Source organism: Lissotriton vulgaris, chromosome 1_1 (genome assembly GCF_964263255.1).
Source record: "Lissotriton vulgaris chromosome 1_1, aLisVul1.2, whole genome shotgun sequence".
NCBI lineage: Eukaryota > Metazoa > Chordata > Amphibia > Caudata > Salamandridae > Lissotriton > Lissotriton vulgaris.
In genome coordinates this window covers 1,569,469,870-1,569,495,425 of record NC_141685.1, presented here as the reverse complement: position 1 = coordinate 1,569,495,425, position 25,556 = coordinate 1,569,469,870, and the positions used below count along the sequence as shown (strand labels likewise).

At 45.0% G+C, this 25,556-nt stretch overlaps 1 protein-coding gene across 4 annotated transcripts in view; it reads right to left on the bottom strand.

The window, feature by feature from the left end:
- The window catches only part of TBC1D15 (TBC1 domain family member 15), a 608,606-nt gene that overhangs the window by 367,061 nt on the left and 215,989 nt on the right, over nt 1-25,556 (bottom strand). For all 4 annotated transcript variants that reach the window (XM_086918096.1, XM_086918103.1, XM_086918101.1 and 1 more), the window contains exon 6: nt 23,611-23,710. In XM_086918096.1, the coding sequence (XP_086774222.1) occupies nt 23,611-23,710 (100 nt within the window). The remainder of the gene's footprint in view (nt 1-23,610; nt 23,711-25,556) is intronic.

Here is a 25,556-nt window from a genome sequence, read left to right as displayed (position 1 = left end):
AGATACATAATCTGAGAGGAAAATCAAGAACTGCCTGGTGAGAATTTCTAAAATAGAGATTAATAGGGATGTCAAAATTATGCTACCTGGCATAAAGGAAACATCACATTGTTCCCTCGTATGGAAAAATATTGTGTAATATTGTTCTGACCATGGCCAGACAATACTTAGCTGCTGTATAAGGAGGGGCCCAGACACCAGGCTTCAGGGAGAAGGTGTGCAATATGGACTGTTGTATGGAGGCTGGAAAGACAATTTATCTAAGTAGAGGTTGTCCACAGAAATGTATAAAAGTGTGGGGCAATAGTGTGAATTCCAAGGACTATCATTGCTCTGTGTATGGAAATAGGAGTCCTGTTCATATATACAACAGAGGAATGTCATGATCAAAATTGCATAAAACTGATTAAGTGGTCAGACAAAATAGTCATACTTGATGTAAGCATGTATGTCTGGTCTGTCATCTATGTTTTCTCATTTTGACTAAACACCATAAAAAGATGGCTAAAACATAGAAAACGTCTCGAATTTCAAGTTATATTTACTCTCATGCAAAATGATCAGAGGATGTTCAGAAAAAAGTTCATAAATTAAGAAAAAAATATATAAAATTATGGTAGCTAAAAAAAATGAAAAGGCAAATTTTCAATGCAACAAAAAGCACAATTCCCATTATGCAATACAAAAACAGGTGTACAAATGTACCTGTACTAGTAAACTAGTATAGTAACCCCTGTGTTTAAGCTTTAGTATTGTTGCTTAGTTGAGTTTCCATCACACGTGAGGATAAAAAAAACACACTCTGGCGTCCCCATCTAACAATGCTGCTTGGCTAATCCTTTTTTGCATACAATACAAGAGATTTAAGTTCTAAAAGATCGAGAAGAGTAAACAGTGGGTCTACGACTCAAGTGGGATGAAGTTCTAATAGCACAGAAGAAGTGCCTTGCAAAGGCAGTTGATAGGGACATGAATCTGAAAAATCATTAACACCCAAATGGGAGGAATGCTAAGAAATAAATAAACCTCAAGAATGCAATAAACAGTCCAAAGGGCAATCGACTCTTCGGAGGCAATTTCATGTGACAAAGGACTTCAAAAAGTAGTAAACATTACATGCATGATTGGAAGCTTTATTCTCCGCCTGCTTGTGTAGATGAATTTGTAGACAAGCTTGAATCCTGTAAAAAGACGCAGGTTAACTGGCCTGTATGAATAGTTCGCTGAGGGGAACAATGTACAGAGTTAAAGTTCCTGATAAAGGTTCTAGTAATTGGGAATGAGAAGTGAGGCAGACATTTTCAAATGCTGAGAAGGTAGCAGCAGGCATCCGAGTGCTTCGACGTGATGAAAGCTGCAATCACAGATAAGTTTTAAAGTGGAAGACTTTACTGTTGGTAATGTGGGCAGAATATTTGTAGTAAATGTTTGTAGTGAATAGTTTGGGTAATGGAGAAAGGGGACGTTGGTTACACCGGTTTTAGTAGAGTTCAACCGACTTGATGGAACACTTGAAATTAAATATTTCTATACTTCTTTTTCTGTGGCCTTTTCCTCAAGCCAGTGGCCCCATTTAGTCACAATGCATTTTTTGTCTATATCTTTTCGACTTATGGCCGTAGATCAGGTATACTGTTGCCCATTTAGTACTACCAAGTAACAAAAGGATGTAATGTAGTTCATTATCTGCTGTTGTTCTAATCAAGAGAGTGTAAGGAAGAAAATCAATATTTTGAGTGGTCTACAACTACGCAGAAAGAGAACCTGATAAGACCCAGTAGCTGGTTTTCTGATCAAGAATTCTTTAGAGAGTCACCTTCACCTGTTCTAGAATCCGGAGTGATTAGTGCACCTCATCGGTGTCCAGACCCAACACTGGAGTGCAGGAAGTAAGCAAGGGTTCTGGGGTGAATGGCATACAAAAGAAAACCTATTCAAATATCAAATGCAAAGAGTAATGTACTCAACCCTAGATTACCCAGATATGGAGATGCAAATGTGATACAGATTAGTTGGGACAGAACATTCACATTTCTTCCTGTGCTCAAGTGTCAACTTATACAGCTACAAGTCTGCAAATCTTTTTAGAAAATTTTGATTGATGGGCATTCAAACTCATACAATGAACTGTTATGAAAACAAATTCTCTCCAGCAGCTACTATGTCAATATCTTGTGGTAAGAGCATGATGAAGAAATATTGCTGGGCTTAGCCAACCCATTACATTGTCTGTTATGAGATTCGGGTAAGTGTCGAACTTAGAAATCTAACCAACTATTCTGAAATAAATACAAAAATGTATACTATAATCAGATGTGGGGATCAGTACAAGTGGAGAGGTAAACTCAATGGTGGATTCTGCTATAATTCCCATTTCAACATGTGTATTTCTTTTTTCCGTGGCCTTCTCTCAAGCTTGAGGTCCAATTTAGTTACCAAACAATCATTTGCCACGATTTTCTTATATACCATTTTATTGGTTTTTTTCTACATATTTGATTAACAGTTTAAGCATAGTAATCATACATTTGGTGTTTCACAACTACACATGTACAGTTAATGCTCTGTCAAAGGGATATAATAATGGGCGATCAACATGACAGTAAATATCAGCTGTGCACCCCTGGATGGTGTAATACCCAATGGTATAGAACCTGAACGGGTGCGAACTTGGGTAAGTCTAGTTTTTGCTAACTGGGCGATCAATTGGGAACTCAGTGGTTGGAACAGAATAAAAAGGGGGGAGACAGGAGGGGGAAGTGTAGAGGGTGGGGGGTTCGTAGCGTTTCCATGGGGCTTGTCATAGGGCTTGAGTTGTGGCTCGTATTAAGCTTTATTGGGGTGTGGATACACTCTGTGTTCCGGGTGTGAATATGAGGTTGGGTGTTGCCTGGGGAGGTTGTTGCATTGCATCTACTTGATTCTCCATTCCGTGGTGTCTGCATCGCTGGAGAAGCTCGAATGCCACTATATTGTTGGCTTGCATGTGCAGCTCAGGTTTTCGGTTTAGACGGTTTTAGTCATTCAAAGCCTTCTCTTGGTCTTAGATAAAATGTTATTTTCAAAACATTTAACACCACAGTGCCTCTAACTGAAAAGTCAGTCACAGAATGACAATTTATTCTGAAGACTAGTATATCCTGAATAATTATAGGAAGGCATGCACTTCAATTTTTATTTTGAGGGATTTAAAATCTTAAAAGGTAACCGTTAATACAGATTTTCAGGAACATTTATATTTTTTTGGATTAGCAGTAAGACCGTTCATGTGTTAAACTAGGCTTTCCCCACGAGTAGCTTGTGAGCTACTGGTAGCTCTCCAGCTAACCTGTAAGTAGCTCTCCTGTGTGCATCCCAACATACCAAATTAGAACTTTTACTAGCTGAATTAATGTATGTATGCCAAACTGTGTATTGAGGACGAAAATGTGTACATTTTCAGAACTCATAAGCTGATGTTTGGAGAAAATTGCAGAGTTTCCAAACTATAATTATGCTTATTTTTGAAGGATAAATAATATAGGGAAACATTATTAAATGTACTATGCAACAACAACAGTTGATGGACAGAATGCAAAACAATGTCATACATTCACCCCAGTACAGAGATCTGGGCCTAAATCCATAGTTTTTTTTTTGTTTGGTTGGTTTTTTTTTGCACTCCACGCCACCCCAGTTGAGACATGGCCATATGCAAATCAGCCATGACCCTGTGCCTCATGGGAACAGTCCAGCCCGAACTGCCAAGCCATGTCTTCCCTGGATCGGAATCAAGCATCCTAGGACGGGTTTCAGGCTATCAGCCATCATCAGCCAGGATAGCTTGACTCCAGTGGTGTGGAGAGCACGGGACTCACGTCTGAGCATACCCTTCCCACTCTGGGTGACCAATGCAAAAACAACAGTTGATGGACAGAATGCAGAACAATGTCATACATTCAGCCCAGTACAGAGATCTGGGCCTAAATCCATCGCCGCCACCGACGACATCAGGAACCTGCTCGACAACGGGGAAACAGCAGCCCTCATACTCCTGGACCTGTCAGCCGCCTTCGACACGGTCTGCCACCGCACACTACGAACAAGCCTACACAACTCCGGGATCCAAGAGAAGGCCCTGGACTGGACTACATCCTTCCTCGCCGGCAGAACACAGAGCGTCTGCTTCCCCCCTTCAGCTCCACCGCCACCAAGATCACCTGCGGCGTATCCAAAGGATCCTCCCTCAGCCCAACGCTGTTCAACATATACATGGCATCCCTCGCTTCCGTCGCCCGTCAGCACGACCTCAACATCATCTCTTATGCCGATGATACCTAGCTGATCATCTCCCTCACCAAAGACACACACCGCCAAAACCAACCTCCATGAAGGCCATCGCCGAATAGATGAGGAACAGCCGAGTGGAGCTGAACTCGGACAAGACGGAGGTCCTCATCCTCGGCTCCAACCCCTCAGCATGGGATGACTCCTGGTGGCCGACATCACTGGGAACAGCCCCGACACCCACTAACCACGCACGCAACCTGGGGGTCATCCTTGACTCCACCATCTCCATGACTAAACAGGTCAACGCCATATCCTCATCCTGCTTCAACACCCTACGAATGCTCCGCAGGATCTTCAAGTGGATCCCCACGAAACAAGAAGAAGAGTAACCCAGGCCCTCGTCACCAAAAGGCTGGACTACGGAAATGCCCTCTACGCAGGAACATCAAACAAGCTCCTGATACGGCTGCAACGCATCCAGAACACCTCGGCACGACTGATCCTCGAGATCCCCCGCCGCAGCCACATCACACCGCACCTCAGAGACCTACACCGGCTCCCCGTCAACAAGAGGATAACCTTCAAACTCCTCATCCACGCACACAAGGCCCTCCACAATGCCGGCCCAGATTACCTCAACAAAAGACTCAGATTCTACGCCCCTACCCGTAAGCTCCGTTCCCCCGACCTAGCCAGAGTGCCGCACATCTGAAGAACAACCGCCGGAGGCAGATCCTTCTCCCACCTCGCCACCAAGACTCGGAACACACTCCCCACCAACCTACGGCAGACCCAATATCTCCTGGCCTTCAGACGTCTTCTCAAAACTTGGCTCTTCGATCAGTAGCAGCACCCCCCAACCCCTAGCGCCTTGAGACCCTCACGGGTATGTAGCGCGCTTAACAAATGTCTTGATTGATTGATCCATCTTGCTCAAGTCTGTTTTGTTATAGGCTTCCCTTTAGTCACAGTATCAAAACCTACAAAAAGGTGCTCCATATGACGGAGGTCTTGGTGCTGTGAAGATTGATTTAGAGAACTCTTTTGATATGCAAGGAATGTAACGCTCATTCTGCTGGACTGCTGGGATTTGAACAACATATTGGCAGTAAGAATTTCTGGTCCAAATAGATTGTAGATGGCACTTTGGAATGAAGTTTGGGTGTGTGCATAATGTTACTTTGTCCTTGGAAAAACCTACGCGTGGTTCTTTGCACCACAACACCTGAAGTTCACTCACTCATTCTGCCAATGTGAGTAATGGCTAGCAAGTAAGTAGTTTTGCATAACAGGTGTTGTAGGGACACCTGGTGGATTGGCAGCTCAAAAGGCACAGACTTTTGTGCTGGCAAACTTGTACTGAGTTTCCATTTCAAAGGAATTAGTGTTCAGGATGTAATGTCCGAAATAATTCCTTCATGAATTCTTTGCTGGTTCTTTCAGAATACAAGATTTTGTATGGCTGTCTTAGAATCCTGGTATTGCTAATGTAGATTTATCGATACCATGGATAGGCTGGACTTTGCTAATGAGGAAGGCATAGAAGAAACTAATTATGAAGTACTTCTCAAGGATTCAGACTCTCTTTTCCTGTTCCTGAAATATAGCATTTCCATTTCAGGTTATAAGCTTTGATGGCTACAGGGGCTGTGGCCACTTTTAAGATTCTTTTACAAACCACGGGTATCTGTAAATGCCAAAACACTAGTTTGAATATGAGGATCCAAGCCATCCAATGAAGGGACTGGGGGCTGTGGTGAAGTTCTCCTTGAAAGTAGTCAAGCATCAAGCTTAACTCGAATCAGAGTTTGTACTGAGATGTCTCATAGCTCTGATCACAAGTGTTGAAGTGCCCATGCTAGAGACAGCAGGGTCATTTTGCACCATTCCCCTCTTGATATTGCACAACTGTCAGCTTATCAGAGGAATTGGAGGTATTGTGTTTTCAGAATGATGTCCGGGTGTAATAATAATTTCTTAACAATCCCAAATAAACAAATGGCAGTGCCTTGGCCAATACCTTCCTCGTGTGATGGATTGATATGAGGTACAGTCATCTCTGAGTGTCTTCTTTTTGTCTGTAAGATCCATTCTGACCAAGCAGAGGTATCACTGCATGCATTAATCCTGCTGTGCTGCTTCAAACTTAGCCAACATATGCCCTAGCAATTTGCTCAATAGTTTTTCATCACTTCTGCTGGGGGTCCATTAGGGCCCTTTGTTTAACTACCAGGAATTGGGACTAGTTTAACGTTACGTCTACACCTATATCCTCCCAGTCTTACAAATCCAATATGGTGTGCAGAAGATTCCATAAAAAGCATTTCAGACGTGTTGTAGGTTATTAGTCTCCTGGACGACTAGTACAGGGATTGAACTTGACATGCATTCATAACTCAAGACTGAAAATGTAGAGGAATCTCTTCCACCTGAATAGCAATCCCAATAGGATTTACACTAGTGTATGACACTTTTTAAAATTCTTATTTGATCCATATCTTTGAAATTTCTCATTATCTTGCTGGATCTTACAGGTGGCGACGTTTACAACCACTTACTTTGTAGGGTCCCATTGACTAAGCCAGAGATTTCTGTTTGGTTGTAGGAAGAAGCACCGGTACCTTATCCGCCATATTTGAGCTTCATATTCTGGTTTATTAGTCATAGTGATCTTGTTGAGGCCTTCAGACATTTTTCATATACTAGTTTGCGTATTTTCTATTGATAGTTTTGTAACAAATTAATGGCTTTTCAGACATTTATCCTGGGCTCATTGAACTCATGCAACTATGCTCCAGCAACTGATGAAACTTTGTAAATATGTTCTGAAACAATGTTCTTCCTCATGTAAAGCGCTCCGATACCTTCGGGTCTAGCCAGCCCTATATAAAACTGTTCAAATAAATACTCTAAATCTTCTTTTAATATATCAAGTAGATCACAAAGCTACAAACCGTATTGTAGCTTCAACTATCTAAAAATCAATGGAGGATTGAGGTGTTATGCTAATGTACATATCCTTTGGTAGCAAATATCCCCAATGCAATTGATGGATCGCTACCATTCTGTTTTAGAACAGACCTCAAAATCAGAGTAAACCTCTCAATTGATCTTTCTGTCTAAGGATGGGAGGTAGAGGTTCTTGCTCCCTTGATGTGTAGCAGGTTTTGATTCTGTTACACAACCTTTGTCAAGAAGGATCACGTTTTAAAAAGTAAATCTGTAAAAAAGGGAACAAGGCTGAAACAATATCAATTGTGATTATCACAAAGGGCTACTTCCTGTAGATACCTCGTGGCATAGTATTAGACATGTAGTATATAACAGAATGCTTTGTATAAGGGTCCTAGATACCCCAGGGTCCATATTGTGTTTCAATTACCAGGATGAGCTGCAGTAAATTGTTGGGTGTGCCTTTACTGGTGCTGGTCTGATAATTTGTGCTGTAGCAACAATGTTATGTAAAATAAGGTAAAATTTAATCTGATTAAATTGGCATGGCGGGGGCGTGGCCATGCAAGATGGCCGACAGGCCGCGCTCCTAAAAGGCTCCCGGCCGATCCCGCATAATCCTGTTTTACTGGACATCGATGAGCCAGTCTTGCCTCTGCAGGCAGCAGACATGCCGTATCCGCAAAGGTGCCCTGAGACTCATGGCGGACCTGGAGCCTTAGTGGGGGGGGGTCTGTGTGCCCTTGGGCACTGCTCGTCCGTTAGTGTGGGGGCAAGTGCACTGTGGTGAGAGGGGCACTCCCAAGAGGACATACCCACCCGGGCCGTGGAGCGTCCTGGACTGTTGGTGCGGGAGGCCCGGAGGCTGGCGCCTTATTACAACTGCGTGAGATGAGTGAGGGGGGTGACGCATTATCTGCCGGTGCCCCCTCTGTGGCCCTCTAGTCCACCGCCTGACCATCTGGATCGCGGACGGCACCCCACCTCCCGGCTGACTTCCTTGAGGCCTCTTGGCTCCACTGGAGTGAGGGATATCACCAGGAGACACCCAGTCCCCAAGCTGCCACTGAGGTGATCCCTCTGCAGCATTTGATGGCAGTAAGTAGCGCGTTTCTGGGCTGGGCCCTGGGGGTTGCTACACTGGACAGAGGCAGTGGGAAGCCTTTTGTAGCCCGCACACTCCATGGAGGAGTAATTTCCCTGCAGCTGCAGCCAGCCACAGTGACCGTTTAGGCCTTCTAATAACTCATGGGCTGGAACAGGCTGACGGGGGGCCACCTGGGGCAATACCATGGAACTGCGGCGATGTACACGTTACCGTGCCAGTTTTCTTTTTTAGGGGGGGGGGAGGGGGGTCAGGGGATGAGGCCGCTGAACAGGCAGCTGGGAAACCCAAGAGGGGTGGATTACTGGAAGCTATGCAATGCTCATGACTGACCTTAGAAAACACGATTGAAACTGTGGGCCTAGAGATTATTAATCTCATATGCACTGACCTCTGCAAGGTTTCTGATTAAGTCCGGCTGGCAGAGGGTTCCATTGAGGAGCCTACCTTGAAAAAGCAGGTCGCTGTGGTCACATACCGCTCCAGGGCCCTGGAGAAGAGAGTGGCGAAACAAAGGGATGCTTCTGGAGCAATAATGTGCACCTTTTAGGATTCCCAGAGCGGGCAGAGAGGGCCCACCCTGAGCAGTCAGTGGTGGACTGGATCAGGGGTACTTTGAGGCCAGATGGACTTTTCCCTACGTTTACCATCAAGAGAAGGCATTGTGCCCTGGCAGCTCCACCACGACCTGGAGCTCCCCTGAGAGCAAGCATCTTGAATTATTAAGACCGGGACAGCATTCTTAGAGCAGCTAGACACACGGACAAATATGGAAATCATAAGATCTCCATTTACCCAGACTATCCAAACAAGGTCCAAGGTGCCTTAAGCCATTCCTGAAAGTCATAGCTAAATTACGCTCAATACAACTTTGTTATATGCTGCTGTACCTGGCTTGGGTGAGAGGGCTGTCGGGGAGCAAACTACACCTTTTTGATACACCTTGTTGGAGACCCAGGGACCGCAGTGGCTCCTTGAGGTCTTAAACAAGGAGGGGTATGCCGCCACAGAGGAGTTCAGGTTGGAGAGAAGACCGGGGACCAGGAACTGGTTCTTATTGATCTCCTGAGGTGGCTGATCTTACTAGGGTGGAAATACAAGAGGATGGCAACATGGCTCTGGTTTTTCCGGAGCGGCAGCTTGAGACGGGAGAGACTTCCATACAGCAAGAGGAGGACATGCTGCCTGTGACCTCTGCTAACTGAGGCATAATGTCTTGAGGATCGGGACCCTCATGTGTAGATTGATTAAATCATTGTGTGTCCCTTTACAGGGGGGGGGGGGGGGTAGCCCCCATTTAATCAGCTGTATGCTGCTGTTGTAGTAAATGAGAGGAAGGGTGAACTGATGAGTCTTCTTGAATTTTTCCTGCAGCCACTATGGATGTATAGCCTGTTGCGCAATCTGTGGGGGTTACCATCATTGTGAACCCACCACACTGCTTGCGGAATTGTTTTGCTGGGTGACCTCTGCACAATTGTGGTATGTGATAGTTGGGAGGGGTTGGGTTAGGCTGTACATCCTGACAGCAAGAATACATTTGGATTTCTAGTATGGCAATGTTACGCTGTATGTCTGGGGTGGGGGGGGGAAGTTCTATAGATCCTTCAGTTGGGGGGGGTCAACAGTTCATTGTTGTTGCGATGTGTGTTTAACAACTGGCTACTGGCCTGGTGGCCCAGAACTTGGGTATCCTGGAGGGCAAAGGGCGGGGGAAGGTTTTAGGGCATAACTCTGCAATGAGCATGGTTTAGCAAGTTCATATTGTTATGTGGAATGTCCGAGGGCTTCAACATTACATTAAGTGCTATAGGGTTCATGCTTTCCTCGGATGCTATAGGTTTCAAATTGCTTGTTTGCAGAAGACGCACCTTGGGATTGTGGAAGCAAAAGAATTACAGAAGAAATGGAGGGGTCAAGTGTTTTCTGCCTCTTATTCCTCCTATGCCAGGGGAGTGGTCAGTTGGGTGGCTCCAGGGGTCTCCTTTAGCCTCACCTACAGTGAGGCGGATATGGAGGGGAGGCTTACTGATTCAGGGTACCCTTGATCTAAAGGAGATTACACTGTTAAATTTGTATGCTCTCAATACGGATGACAGGTGCTTCTTTGAGGGGTTGCAGGATGTGGTGTCGGGTATTGTAAGGTCCCCCATTCTATGGGCAGGTGATGTTAACTATGTTATGAACAGAGAGGTGAATCGCTTTCTGTCCTGGGGTGGTACCAAGCGTCTGATGACCGGACCTTTGGAGAGGGCGATGCAGAATTTGTGTCTCCTGGATGGGTAGTGCATATTACCCTGTTGGTCGAGAGTATACATGTCACTCTTGCACTCATAATACTTACATTCGGGTCGATGGTGGGTGGGTTACAGCACTACCGGATCGACACAGTCGCACATATGGTCAGATTACTTGTCACATCACTTCGCGACATTATTGGCTCTGGACTGGGGTAGGAGGCTGGATGGATGTCTAACATGGCGTATGCCCTTTTATTTAATTACTGAAACTACATGCAGAGAAGACTTACGGACAGCCATAGAAACCTATCCCACTAATAACTGGGGAACAATGGAACACCAGGGAGGTCAAATGGAGGGCCCTAAAGGCGGTAGTACATGGGAATGCATCAGTACTATTTGTGGAGGGCGCAGATGGCTAATAGGAGATTTGAAGACCCAGGAGGAGCAGTTGGCAGACCTATAAAAAAACAGGAGGTATGTGCAGAAATGCTGGCAGCCCTTTTGGGGGGGGACACGAGATAACACAGGCCTAAAGACCTTTTGATAGTTGTTATACAGAGTGTGACAATTCAGCTAAACTCCTGGCATTGATTCTCCAACGGGGAACAGAGATAACCACTATTGTGTGCATCCGGAATGTACAAGGTAATTTAAAGACCCAGCAGCGGGATATCCTGATAACCCTATTGGAGAATTTCAAGTTGGTCTACCAAGCTGTCCCACTGGATTCTGAGGGTAGGAAGGACAGGTTCCTTGCCAGGGTGGGGCTTCCCAACCTACAGAGGGAGGTTATGGTAGAGTTAGAGGAGGATCGTATTGTGGTGGAGGTACGAGCGGCCATTAAGGGGTTAAATAAGTAAATGGCCCCCAGCGGTGATCAATTCCCTGCAGAATTCTATCATGCTTATTAATGGACTCTTAAAGAGAAATTGTTAGAGATTTATTATGGAGTTCAGAAACTTCATTCAGTACAGTTTTGACTGCGTTCAATTTAAGAATCAGAAATGTTTCTTTTTTTCAATAGTATTGCTTCCAAATTGCCTTCCCTGGGATTTGGAGAAACAACTCCCAGAACTCTGTTCCATGGGAGTGTTCTAAAAAGCAGTTTACTAGCTGCACTGTTTGAAGCAGGAACTTAATGCAGGATTTGTGCTGGATAATTCTTTTGCTAATTTCCTGACTTGTTTTGCCGATATATAGTTTATCACATGGGAAAATGATGCCATAAACCACAATTCTAGTTTTGCAATTTGAACATTTAAAGTGTTTCCAAGAAATGCCATGGTGTACAAATGTACCTCCTTCAACAGCATAATTGCAAACAGAACAAGAGCCACATAGGTGATGACATTGGACTGGGTCGAGATTCCAAAGTTCTCTCAGGGTCTTTTGTTTGGATGAATCTGACAGTATGTTACTTCTGACATTCATTGCATATACATGTGATCTTTTTGAGGAAAAACAGTGGCTTTTCAAGATGACAATTAAAATTAGATCAACCGTGCCAATTCTGATTGATTTGCTTTTTTAAACTATTTTGTATTAGGGCTAAAAGTGGAACTAAAAATCAACCAACTTCTCACTTTTAGGTGTTTTGAGAATAAATTCACTTGGCTTAAACCAAGCTACTTTGAGTAAGTTTCTGACAAGTGTTTTGGTGTACCCTTTTTTCAAAACATTCGTGACGAAAAGTATCACAAGCGAGAGCCACCTTGGAAACTCGAGTGCGCAAAACCGCGGACATTTTGCGTTTTCTACAGAGGCAAACAGATCTAACCAAGGCTCTCACCACTACTCAAAGAGTCCTTGCGCAACCTCCAGATGGAGACACCACTTGTGATCATCCACTAGGCACCTTCGGCTGAGTTCATCCGCTCTGGTGATTAAAGAACCAGCCAGATGCTGAACCACCAGGGTAATGCCCTGCTGTTCCTGCCAAGTCCAGAGACGCAAAGCCTCTTGACACAGGGTCCATGACCTCACCTGCCTTGCTTGTTGCAGTACCACATGGCAGACGTGTTGTCCGTGAACACCTAAACTAGCCTCCCCTTGATGGACGGCAAGAAGGCTTTTAGTGCCAGCTGGATCGCCCGAATCTCAAACAGGTTTATATGGAGATGGGTCTCCACCTGAGAACAGAGTCCTTTGATCTCCACCACTCCCAGATGGCTGCCCCATCCCAGAAGGGATGCATCCGTCACTACTGTGAGATCTGGATGGGGACGGGAGAGGGGTCTGCCTCTGACCCAATCGGGGTTTGATAGCCAACACTGCAGTTCTTTCGCAGTGGCCTCCGAGATCTGGACAAGGTTGGTGAGCTTTCCTCGATGATGCGCCAATTGGAACTTCAGGTCCAAATGCAGAGCCCACACGTGCCATCTGGCATGGTCCACAATAAGGATGCAAGAGGCCATGAGGCCCAGCAGCCTCAGTCATTCTCACCGAAATCCAGGATAGAGGCTGAAATATCTGTATCATAGTCAAAATATCCTGGACTCACTGCTCGGGAGGCTAATTCAGAAACTGCACCGTGTCCAGATCTGCTCCGATGAAGGGGAGCGTCTTCAAGGGTGTCAGGTATGACTTTGGCACGTTGATAGTGAACCCCAGCGAATGGAAGAGGTTCGCCGTAGTCTAGAGATGGGAGACGACTGCCTGGGATAAACCAGTCTTCAACAACTAGCCGTCCTGATATGGGAAGACTGGAACCCCTGATCTCGGCAGATGAGCTGTGACCACCGCCATCATCTTGGAAAACATCTGCGGGGCAATGGTGAGGCCAAAGCGAAGCACAGCAAACAGAGTGGTCCTGGCCCACTGTAAACCGCAGAGATTGATGATGGGCCGGCAGGAAAGGAATGAGGAAATAGGCGTCCTGCAAGTCCAATGCTACTATCCAGTCTCCCGGGTCTAAGGCAGACAGTACCTGAGCCAGCGTGAGCATCTTTAATTTCTCCTACCTGAGGCGTAGTTAAGGGCTCTGAAAGCAGGAAATAGTGGGAATCGCAACCACAGCCTATTTCTGGCCCGGGAACCCTCTCTACAGCTCAGTTGGACAAGAGAGCCTTGACTTCATTGTGGAGTAGCGCAAGATGATCATCCGTCAGCCGATCGGGAGTTGGAGGCATAGGGGGAGGGATATTATTGAAGGGGAGGGATTATCCCCTTCAAACTATCTGCAACACCCACCAGTCCAATGAGATGTCGCGCCAGCAGTGGAGGTGATGGCGTATCCTGACACCCACTGGATGCTCGTGACCCTGAAGGGCCGAACTAGTAAGATTTTGCGGTGGAGGAGGGGATGATGGTTTGGCTTGAATTCTGGCCTTCCGACCCATCGAGGACGGGATGAACCGCGGCCACAGACCCACAGGCGTTGCTGAATTTTGGGAACCAGCTGGCTGGAATAGGGTTGGTGCGGTTGGAAGTCCCCTCCGTAGCCACAAATGGAGTGGAAAGCAGACGCAGGCTGGGTTGTAGTACTGAGGCCCAAGGATTTGCCCATAGCCCGCGAATCTTTAGAGCGCTTAAGCGCTGCGTCAGCCTGGTCTCTGAAGAAACGTGAGCCATCAAAAGTCATGTCCATGAAGTTTGCCTGGACATTACTCGAAAAGTCAGACGTCCACAGCCAAGCTTGGTGCCTGATGGCCACCGTCAAAGAAATCGGTCTGCGCAGCAGGTCTGTAGTGTCCACAAGCCACAGCAAATGGCGAACTTCGTTGCATTTCTCCTGTTTGATATTACTTGGGAGAGCAGGATCCGGTACTCTGCCAAGACCCTAGGCAGCACCTGCATAACCATATCCCATATAGAATGAAAATAACTGCACAAAAGGCATGCTGTGTTGACTGACCACAATGCAAGGTTGGCAGAAGAGAAACTTGTCTTCCCAAAGGTCTCCAGCCATTTAGATTCCCTGTCCAGAGGGGTGGAAGGGAATGCGCTACAGGAAGTGGAAGCCTGGACCACTAATCTTTTTGGGGTGGGGTGGGCAGCGAGGAAAACTGGATCGCCTGGGGCAGGGTGATGGCGGCGGGCAATCGCTCTATTCACATGAGCTCCTGTGCTGGGCTTGGACAAGATGCCCAGAAGAACATCCGTTAAGGCCTCGTTAAAAGGCAGCAAGGGTTCAGATGAGAAGACACTAGGCTGCAGGACCTCTGTCAAGACATTCGTCTTGGCCACCTCTGTAGGAAGCTGCAGGTCCAGGACCTCCGCAGCCCTGCGTTCCACCAAAACCCCCTCCTCTAAAGCCAGGTTAGGGGGAGAGAGCATGCCAGAATCTGGGGAGGTGTCCAGGCCACTGGCATCACCCAGCTCCTCGTACCAGTCCATGTCCTGGGGCTGCAGCATTTCTAAGGGGTCCTGACCCCCTCCCAATCCTCTTGCTCCAATCCTAAACCTTTAGAAAGGGGCTGGTTAGATGGTATGAAGCTGTACGGCTTAGTTAGCACCGGTCTCGATGGACGCTAGACTGGCTCTGTATTGTCCGGAATGAGGATGGGGGAGGCTCCGCTGGTAGGGCGCCAGGGGACCCTAAGACCTCAGCGTCAGGCGCACCGCTGGAGAAGGTTGATGTGAAGTGCAACCAGCATCGGTCTGGACCCAGGGACAGGAGGAAGTGGCGCCAGAGCTGGAGCTGAAGGCACGGGCCACGGGATCTCCTTCACCTGAACAACCTGCAGGGGCCTAAGGTGCACAAGCAAGGTCAGGCCACCCAATCACGGCGCACATGGCTTTATGAAATTCCTTATGTTGGGCAGGGGTCGCTGCTCCCCCTGGAAACTGAGGGAGACGCTGAGTCAACTGAGGTGCCCGCTCCGCGGAACGGGGCCTAGAACGCTGATGCTCCTCCGTCTTGCTGCGTGGCAGACGGGCAAAGTCGACACACACTTCGACATCTTGTGCCCTTTGTGGTGCCTCTTACCTGATAACTTTGATAAAGAGGACTTCAAGCCACCAGAACGATGCTCAGCCCTTCCTCGCAAGCAAGAATGAAGAGGCTACCTCTGCGGAGTGTGCTGGGCCAGGAGCAGCTTCAGGGACCGCTCCCTCAAGGGCTTTGGCACCATGGCCCGGCAATCGGAGCATGACTTTGTGTCGTTGTCACACTCCAGGGACCAGAGACACATGAGATGGGGCTCCGTTACCGACATGGCACAGTGACAGGCGCCTAACAGCTTGAACCCCGAAGTCTTCCTACTGGACATTCCTAACACACCTAAAGGAGTCGAAAAAAGGTCGAAGAAACTCGGTCAAAAATTGACATGGGCTAGCTCTCTTCAACGGATCAGCCCTGGGCGGAGCGGAAAGAAAAGCACCAACGTCAGTGTGCAAGAGTGGTGGTTATATTGACAACACGGACATCACAACGGCGACAAACATCATGCCTACGACATCACGCGGAGTTAAATGATGCCACCTACTGGCACGCAGAAGAACTGCTATAAAAAAACTTCCAGATCCAGCCCGACGCCTGGAAGTTCAAAGGTAAGGAATCTTCAGCTAGATGTCTCTTTCAGATACATATTTTTGAAGCAATTAATAGTTTTTAGGAATTCCAAGTTGTCCTGCTCCCACTCTTAATCCAATTCCTCCAACCCTAAACTTTCAGAAAGGGGCTGGTTGGATGGTATGAAGCCGTACGGCTCCATCGGCGCTGGTCTCTGTGGACGCTAGATTGGCTCTGTGTTGCCAGGAATGAGGGTGGGGGAGACATGGCAGGGGAGGCGCCAGCAGCACCAAAGACCTCGGCATCAGGCGCGCTGCTGGAGAAGGTTGCTGTGCCGGTGCTGGTCCGGACCCGGGGACATTCCTAACACACCAAAAGAAGTTGACAAAAGGTAGAAAAAACTGTCAAAAAGTGGCAGGGGCAAGCTCTCCAACGGATCGGTGCTGGCTGGAGCGGAAAGAAAAGAACCAACGTCAATGCGCCGGAGTGGCGGTTACATTGACAAAGTGGATGTCATGACGGCAACAAACATGACTCCTACAACGTCGTGAGGAGTCGAATGAGGCCACCTACTGGCAGGCAGAGGTACTGCTATCAAAAATCTTCCGGACGAGCCCGACGCCTGGAAGTTCAAATGTAAGGATTCTGCAGATAGATGTCTCTATGAGATGCATATTTTTGAAGCAATTAATTGTTTTGAATCGGTCAATCTGTAATGAGTTCAAGTCTGGAACTGAATTTTATAATCCTCTTATGTATGTAATGTCATTGTGACTTTAAGATTGTGGTTAAGAAGCTGGCTTGGTAAAACTAACAAGCTAACAAATATTATCATGGTGGGCTCCAGTGTAACCTGTAATAAGAAAAGCCAGAATGCTATTTTTTATCTTTCCACTGGACCTTTTTTATCTGCAATGCTATTTAGGAAAGAATAACCGTAGGGAAGTATGCTTTTAATTCCAGGGAATGAGTAATCTAATTACATATGTCAGGGATGATATAGATCGCTAAATTGCTAGCAACCAAACTTAATTCAAACAGTTGTTAGCTAGCGTATCATATTCAGTCATTAAATAACTTAGCAACAAGATGGAAAAGGAGTTCTGATGCATGTCTAGGTTATAAATGTTCTATAGAAACTAAAAAAGTATAACTTACCTTGTCCTTAGTATGAACTCCGATAAGAACATTGATCTTGCCGTTGGTGAATGTCTTTGGATAAGAGAAGCACTTTATATTGTGTTACTGATCCTGTCAATGATTGCAAGGGTCCTCATAAGTGTACTTCGCATTAAGAATAGAACACATTTTTTGATTAATTGGAACCCATCTACTTAAGGAAGATTTCTCCCAAATATTGTTTTCACTGGGCATCTGAAGACCCGCCAGACCAAACCGGTCTTAGAAAATAATCTATCATGAAGGCCACATACGGAGCGCTACTTGATATACAATATGAAAATAATTTAATGTGGCACAACTAAGTGTTACTCAATTATTTATGCACCAAGTACTCTCATCAAAACCTCAATAACTGTGTAGAGGTAAAGGGAATTTGCATCTCAATTAACTTTACAACTTATAATCATTTTTACCATTAATTAATTGCTACCGGACGTCAATATTTTTGCAATGTCTAGACAAGTATACTCCGGCCACTCTATGTTGACTGAAACCACATATGTAATAGAAAGGTATAGGTAAGTATTAAAGTCACACACACAACAAACACTTGCGGAGGGTCTAAGGGCAGGTTTACCGACCAACCAGGTATTTGCCCCAAACACAATGCTACAACAACAGATAATACCTGGGGGTCAAAAAGATATTAGTAAGTCAAACAGATTGGATCACAAAACCAGAACTACGCAAAAAACACCAGTGAGAATTTCATGCATGTTAGTAACTACAGGCCTAGTCAAGGCTCAAGAGCACATGGAGAAAATAGTTCCCATCAGAAGCCACACTGTACCGCCCTCTTTCTCATCATTTGGGTTCTCCTTACCCAGGAGACAAAACGGCCGGTCTAATGTTACCGTAACCGATAAATGTGACAAGTGGGTAGTATGTTTTGTACAGAGATTAATTAAGGTGGCTACTGAAAAAAGCAGTGTATGGTGATTTGGGTGAAAAGTGAGGGATTATAATAAAATTAGGTGATCCGGGTAGAAAACAGAATTTATTAATATCTCCCAATCCCTAAGGTTAAAAGGCAGGTGTAAGTGCGGGTTTGAAATAATAACCACACTTAGTGATGGTCAACATGTTTCTGCATTACATAGAACAGAGTTTCAAATGCATTCTTCAGGACCTAGTTGGAAAAACACTACTGCTTTGATGAATAATAATGAAAAAATATCACCTGAGAATCCCAGGCGTACTCAACCGTATACTGTTGATGCATAGTGGCATCGGATCCAAACCGAAAGACAAACAAACAGAGAAACAAAAGAACATGAATGAATCATACTCAAGTAGTGATGGAGACACATTCACTCATACTAGGACATAGGCTCTAGTATACACACTCACCCATGTATGATGGTTGAGAGGCTTCACCCCACCTGGCTGCAGCGCAGGTAAAAGGAGCACCGCTCTAAAAATAATTATGAATCACTTTTAGCGCAGCTTCAGCAAAGGAAAAAAGAGGAAATAGAGTTTACACGGAGGTAAAAGGTGACTTTATACCCCCATTACGTAATGAGAGGGTTTTGTTGCAGGTAACCCGCCGTAGCTATGTCACAACGATCAAGGTAATGACTAAAAACAGATAATAACGCATATGGTGGTCCGCAGATCGCGTCAGGACCAATGCGTTTGGTTATGCGAGGAGTATGTGGCTTAGCAATAAAAACAAAGTCGAATGCGTTTTATAATTAATGCTGTTAGGATCAGATGCTAGTTCGCAAGCCTTGTCTCTGCACAAGCGTGGTCACAGTTTAGCTAAAAGTCAAATGAAAGGAATTGTGTCCTGACAGCAAAACAGAGAACGGGTGCGCTTTGAAATCCACGCCGCTCTCCGCGTGAGTTTAAACGGGCTGTTGGCGTGTGCGCCAGCGAGCGCTGTGTCCCACTTACCTCTCCGTCGGTGTCTCCGGACAGTCTTCAGTACTGTCTGGGGGGGCACCGGCGATTGTCAGAGGAACCTGTTTGTAACTTCGTATTCTGCTCACACTGCATCACGTGACTGAGTGCGGTCACATGATGCAGGGAATGTTGGGACATGTAGTTCCAGGCGCAATATGTCCGGATAACAGGGAAAATTAAGGAAAAATAAGGAAAGAAACGTTGCACATAGAGGTGACGTTATTATTATGTGTCAACACTTGTTAATATAGCTGGAGCATGCCCATAAGCTAAATGTTATCACCAGCACATATCACTGTTGTGGTGTTGGTGGCTAGGTAGGAGCTTTTCTTTCTGTATGAGAGGCAAAGATTTAAACATTAAATGTGTGTTAAACAATTAGCATCCACATCAGCCTGTTTTGGTATTTACGAATAATTAGCTTAAACGTGATTATTATCATGTCAGGATACATATTATCAGTAAGAGATGAAGTGACATCATTCAGAGGGACACCATTCAGAGGGACATCCAGGGTATTGGCTCGTTGAGGCCCTCCTTGTCGCTATTCAAGCGATACACCCATTTTTGTTCAATTTTGAACAAAAAGCGACTAATGTCAGCACATGAGTCCGGAATGTGCGGTTGTTCCAGGACTGTCCAGCAGAAGTCTTCAGGGCCATGTCCTTTCTCCAAGAAGTGTGCAGTGAGGCGGGTAGCCTGTTTACGGCATCGCACTGTACTTTTATGTTCTTGTATGCGTGTCCGTATTCTCCTGGTCGTCATGCCGACATATCGTAATGGGCATGGACACGTTATCAAGTAGATGAGGTTGCTGCTGTTGCAGTTTGTGAATTTGTTTTGTGTCCATGGGCGGTCGGTGCCTATGTCGACCACGGTGGATTTACAGGTCTGGGGACAAACAGTACATGCCCCACAGGGGTGGTGACCGACAACAGGAGGTAGGTCCCATAGGGTGCCCACTTGCCTCGATTCCTTGTTACGTGGGCGTGTGTGGACTAGCTGGTCTTTTAGGTTGGGTCCTCTTTTGAAGGCGAAGATAGGTAAGGCGATGTCATCACCTCCGGTTTTCAAAATTGACCAATGTTTCCTTATAATCTTTTGTACTTGGTTTGATCGACTGTTAAAAGTATTAACAAAGGCAATACGGTTGGTCTTTTCTTTGGGAGGGAGTATTTCTAGCAGGGACTCTCTGTTGTTATTAGACGCCCTCTTTTTAGACTGGCGGATAATTTTCTTTGGATAGTTTTTTTCTCTCAGTTGAACCTTCAGATTTTTCGAGGGGGTATCAAAAGCCTCTTTGTTAGAGCAGTTTCTTTGCACCCTGAGGAACTGACCGAAGGGTAAGTTGTCCCTCATGGCTCGTGGATGGCAACTGTCATATCTCAGTAATGCGTTTTTAGCCATAGGCTTCCTATACAGCTCTGATTCGATACCAGTTGGAGTAGCATGTAGCCTTAGGTCAAGGAAAGCCAGGGATGTCCTGCTGTATTCAATAGTAAATTTAAGGTAAGTATTCTTACTATTCAGCCATCCGTGAAATGACATAAGATCTTCTTCCGTGCCTCGCCACACCACCAGGATGTCGTCAATGTAACGTTTCCATACATGTAGTGATGGTAAGTATGGGTTAGTGGGCGTTAGGACATCTTGCTGTTCGAAATTGTGGACGTACAGGTTCGCCAGACTTGGCGCGAAAACACTGCCCATACTGGTCCCAGATGTTTGCAGGTAAATGGTATCTTCGAATCGAAAGTAATTCTCTTTCATAGCAATCTCCGCTAAATGCATAATGAAGTGTGTTGGAGTAATGGACTGGTGGTTGTTTTGCTCCAACAATGTACCTACTACCTCCAGAGTTTCGGTTTGCGGGATTGACGTATATAAAGACTCTACGTCAAACGATACTAAGATGTCAGTATCGATGTTGAGCTGTATTGTTGGAAGGAGTCTTAAAACATCTTTCGTGTCCTGCAGGAACGTAGGCATTGCCTTGACCATGGGGTTCAAGAAGTGATCGACAAAGGTCGAAAGAGGTTCCAAAATCGAGCCAATCCCTGAAATGATGGGCCTACCAGGGGGCGGCCTCTGTGGTTTGTGCACTTTGGGAAGACAATAGAAATACGGGATCGTAGGGTATTTGGTAACTAGGTATTGTCCTTCCTGTGATGTTATCCAACCCTCAGTTGTTGCTTCCTCTACCAAGGTGCTTATTTTGGATTGTAATCTCTCTGTGGGATCTACTCTCAGTGGTAGGTAAGATTTCCGGTCACTCAACTGTCGGAGGCATTCATTTCTGTAGGTCTCAGTATCTAAGATGACAGTAGCACCGCCTTTATCGGCAGGCTTGATAGTAATTCTATCATTGGATGACAGTGAACGCAAGGCCAGCTGTTCGTCTCTTGAGAGATTCATGAAGGGTTTAGTCTCTGTTTTATAGAGGTGTGTGATATCATTCTCCACGGCTGTCTCGAAAGTCAAAACCTTGGGAGGTAAAACAGCACTTGGTGGATTAAATGAAGATGGTTTCTTCAATCCGGTGTTTTTGTCTTCAGTTGCGGTTCCCATGTTTGTTGGTTTAGAAAAGAAATAGTGCAATCTTATTTTTCTGAAGAACTTGGCTAATTCGATTTGGGCTAAGAAGGAATCTCCTTTCTGGGTTGCCACAAAACCTAAGCCTTTGTTCAAAAGACGCTCTTCGTTGGTAGAGAGTACATGTGAACTGAGGTTCATCACGAGGCTGTCTGGTTGCTTGTCCCTGCAGTGTCTTGTGGGACTTTCTTCCCGCTGCGCAGGTCCATTCTCGATTGTGGTGGAGTGTTCGTATTCGTATTCCAGTGGACCTGTTGTGGCATGGTTCCTTGTCTCCTCCTGCCCCTGCCTCGTCTCTGGCCAAACCCTAAAAAAGGAAAGGTACCAGGGCCTTGTTGCATTTGAGGCGGACAAAAGGGAGGACCCATTTGAGGAGGGCAGTTTGGTCCCATCATCCAAGGGTTGACTGGCCACCACGGTTGAAAGTTATTAAAATTCTGTGGTTGGTGTCCATTCCTCCAATTTCTTCTATTTCTGAGCTTGATGTGCCATAAGTAGAGCCACCCTTTTTGCCACCTCGATTGAATGTTGGCGCTGTATATGTGTCGCTCGTGTATGGATATACACTCTCCATAGAAAATTTCGCTAGGTCTTTCTTAAACTTTTCTAATTTAGTGAACAGAATAGATTCTTTGAAGTCTTTATTATTCTTGTCACTGTCATCTTGTCCTTTTTTGAATAATCCACTTTTTAGAGTGGTTTTTATCTGGCCCTCAAGTACCTGAATCTCAATTAATATTTTGTCCGCTACTCTTTTTGCGGTTTTAATGATTAGGACTAACCAGTCCCTTGCACACCTCCAGGCTATCATTGACCAATCCTTGAGGAATTCTTTATCGTCAAGGAATAGACGTGGTGCGTTGTTAACAATGAGGCCCGAGGGTGCACAATTGTCTCGAAGGTATTGTGCCATGATCATACCATGGACAGATGTTCTAGAATGGGATTTTTTAAGGATTAGAACCTTGGCCCAACCATCATCGTTATTTGTCACCTGAGGTGGAACCGGAATGCTATCTAAAAGACTAGGGTTCTCGTCCAGAATGTTTTGTACCTCCGCACTCTTAAAGGCTAAGCCCCAGTTAGTGGCCATCACCGAAAGCTGATCACAACAGAACAGGTACACTACAGGGAACCCACTGTAATGGGAGAGTAAACTCTATTGTGCTGGCGACCGGAGTGGTCAACCAGAATTAAAAAGACCCGCAGCCTTAGCTGTACTATTCACACACACAACAAACACTTGCGGAGGGTCTAAGGGCAGGTTTACCGACCAACCAGGTATTTGCCCCAAACACAATGCTACAACAACAGATAATACCTGGGGGTCAAAAAGATATTAGTAAGTCAAACAGATTGGATCACAAAACCAGAACTAAGCAAAAAACACCAGTGAGAATTTCATGCATGTTAGTAACTACAGGCCTAGTCAAGGCTCAAGAGCACATGGAGAAAATAGTTCCCATCAGAAGCCACACTGTACCGCCCTCTTTCTCATCATTTGGGTTCTCCTTACCCAGGAGACAAAACGGACGGTCTTGAGTGCTCTTGAGCCTTGACTAGGCCTGTAGTTACTAACATGCATGAAATTCTCACTGGTGTTTTTTGCGTAGTTCTGGTTTTGTGATCCAATCTGTTTGACTTACTAATATCTTTTTGACCCCCAGGTATTATCTGTTGTTGAAGTATTAAAGTCACACACTACTCCTTGCAATATATAAACTGATTAAGGGGGTGAATGCACCTGGTGTCTAGATTTCACTCACGAATTTAAGTCCCCTACCAATTTTGTGCAGAATAACATTTATAATGAGGGTGGGCTAAAGCGCAAAGAAAGACTTAGTAACTGAAAGTTTAAAACTTAATTGGGTTTCAGATTTTATCACCATTACTAGTCAAACCACACAGACCTGTATTAAGCCAAATGCTGATTCATCAAGAAAATGTTCAAATGATTGAGAAGACCTCTTAGGTAATGTCACAAGAAGAATTTTGGCATCCACCTCCGATCTGTAAAACAATCAAGAAAACATCACATACCTCTGTTTCCAAATAACACTTTTTGAATTGAATCATTTCATTATACTTTAAACTTCAAACGGATATGTGACAGTCACCAAAATCCACTATTACTTATGTTATCGAACATTAACAAATGACTATGCCCTACCTTGCTATAAGTGGAGGCTTGCACTGCGACGTTAAATAAACATCATTATTAAAGCCATATCTAATTAAAATATTGGTAAATGCACATTTCCAATAGAGCAACCGATTAACAGTTTCAAAAGCCAATAACAAATAACAGTCATCGGCAAGGGGCATACACATTGGGCTTGTTTCTACTTTCCCTTACTTGTGCGAGTGCAGAAACATTTAGTCATATCATGACACAATGATAAAGTGTATAATAACCTATTTTTCCTCTCACACGGTCAAAACAACAAGCCTATTTATTTATACATTTAGGACAAAGCTGACTATGATTCTTTTCTATTACATAGACTACACTAGATATTCCTTCCCAATGTCTAAGAAAGGACCGTTTTATGAAGAAACTGGACATTAGGTAATCAGACCTTTTACTAACAGATGTGTCATTAACTGGCAGTTAATAAAGGTGAAAATTGTAGCACTTCAAAAGACATTACACTCAAAATGAGGCTTCAAATTAATTGATTTATTAATGTATTGAGTAAGGGAGCAGAGAAAGAGCACAGAAGAGTGTTTAGGTAACTGCTTTCTGGACAAACGTTTTAAAAGATCAGAAAACTCTGGTAACCCTGCTGTTCGCTCGTTCATGCCACCCTTCTCTGTTTATCTCAGGCACTTTGTTTGGCAAACCTCTTCAATATCAAATTTAGGCAGAATTAATTTGATAAAAATGGCCATACTTCCGAAAATGACCTTTCTTTTTGACACCTTTCCTTTACATTTTGATAAACAGGGGATCGACAAACTTAAGCAAGCACTTAATTAATTTGTATGGGCTTATAAGGCCACGAGGATAGCTTGGAAGAAGCTCAGGCGCAGGAGGAAGAAGGGGGCCTAAAAGTCCCAGATTTACAGTACTACGCTTGGGCTTTCCAGTTATCACATGCAAGAATGCTGTTAAAAACTCCAGATCATACAGGGACGGGGGCCATGTTTTCTGCTATGTTAAAAGGAGGGAATCTCCCCCAGGATGGATTTCTGTTCAAATATGGTGACCAGAAGTTCTTTAAAAAAGATCAGGGTGAAAGTCTTGCTGGGGATGGCATGTATATGGGCTAAAATTAAACAATGCAATGGCCTAAATTACTATTAGAGTCTGGCTCCCATATGGGACTCTCCAGGGGCTCCAGATTGTCTGAAAGATAAGTTAACCACACCACCTTTGACAGCGGGATTGAATGTGTGGCAGGACCTGGCTTCTGATGGCTCCCTAAAACCATGGCTATCATTCCAAAATAGATTAGAGGGTGGTATGTCTAAGTTTAAATACCTATAGCTGCAGAGTTGGTCTCAGAACCTTTAAAAAACCGATAGGCGTATGAAACATCCTGGAGGAGCAATTAGTAACTAGGCCAGTGGGGAGGAAGAAGGTCTCAGTTTTTTACTGGTCTGTAGAAGAAGCCATAGATGGACATTTTAAACTTGCTGAAGAACTATGGGGTACCCTCATGCCAAATGAACAGTGGGAAGATTTGTGGCAAAATTCCTTTAACATCGTATATGCTACTGTTAAACCTGCCTGGCTTAAAGAGAATCAATATTTTACCACCCATAGGACTTATTTGTCTCCTGCAAGACGGTACAAAATAACGAAGGGTCCCCCTGTCAGCTGTAAGAAGTGTGGTCTAGTAAATGCTTCAGA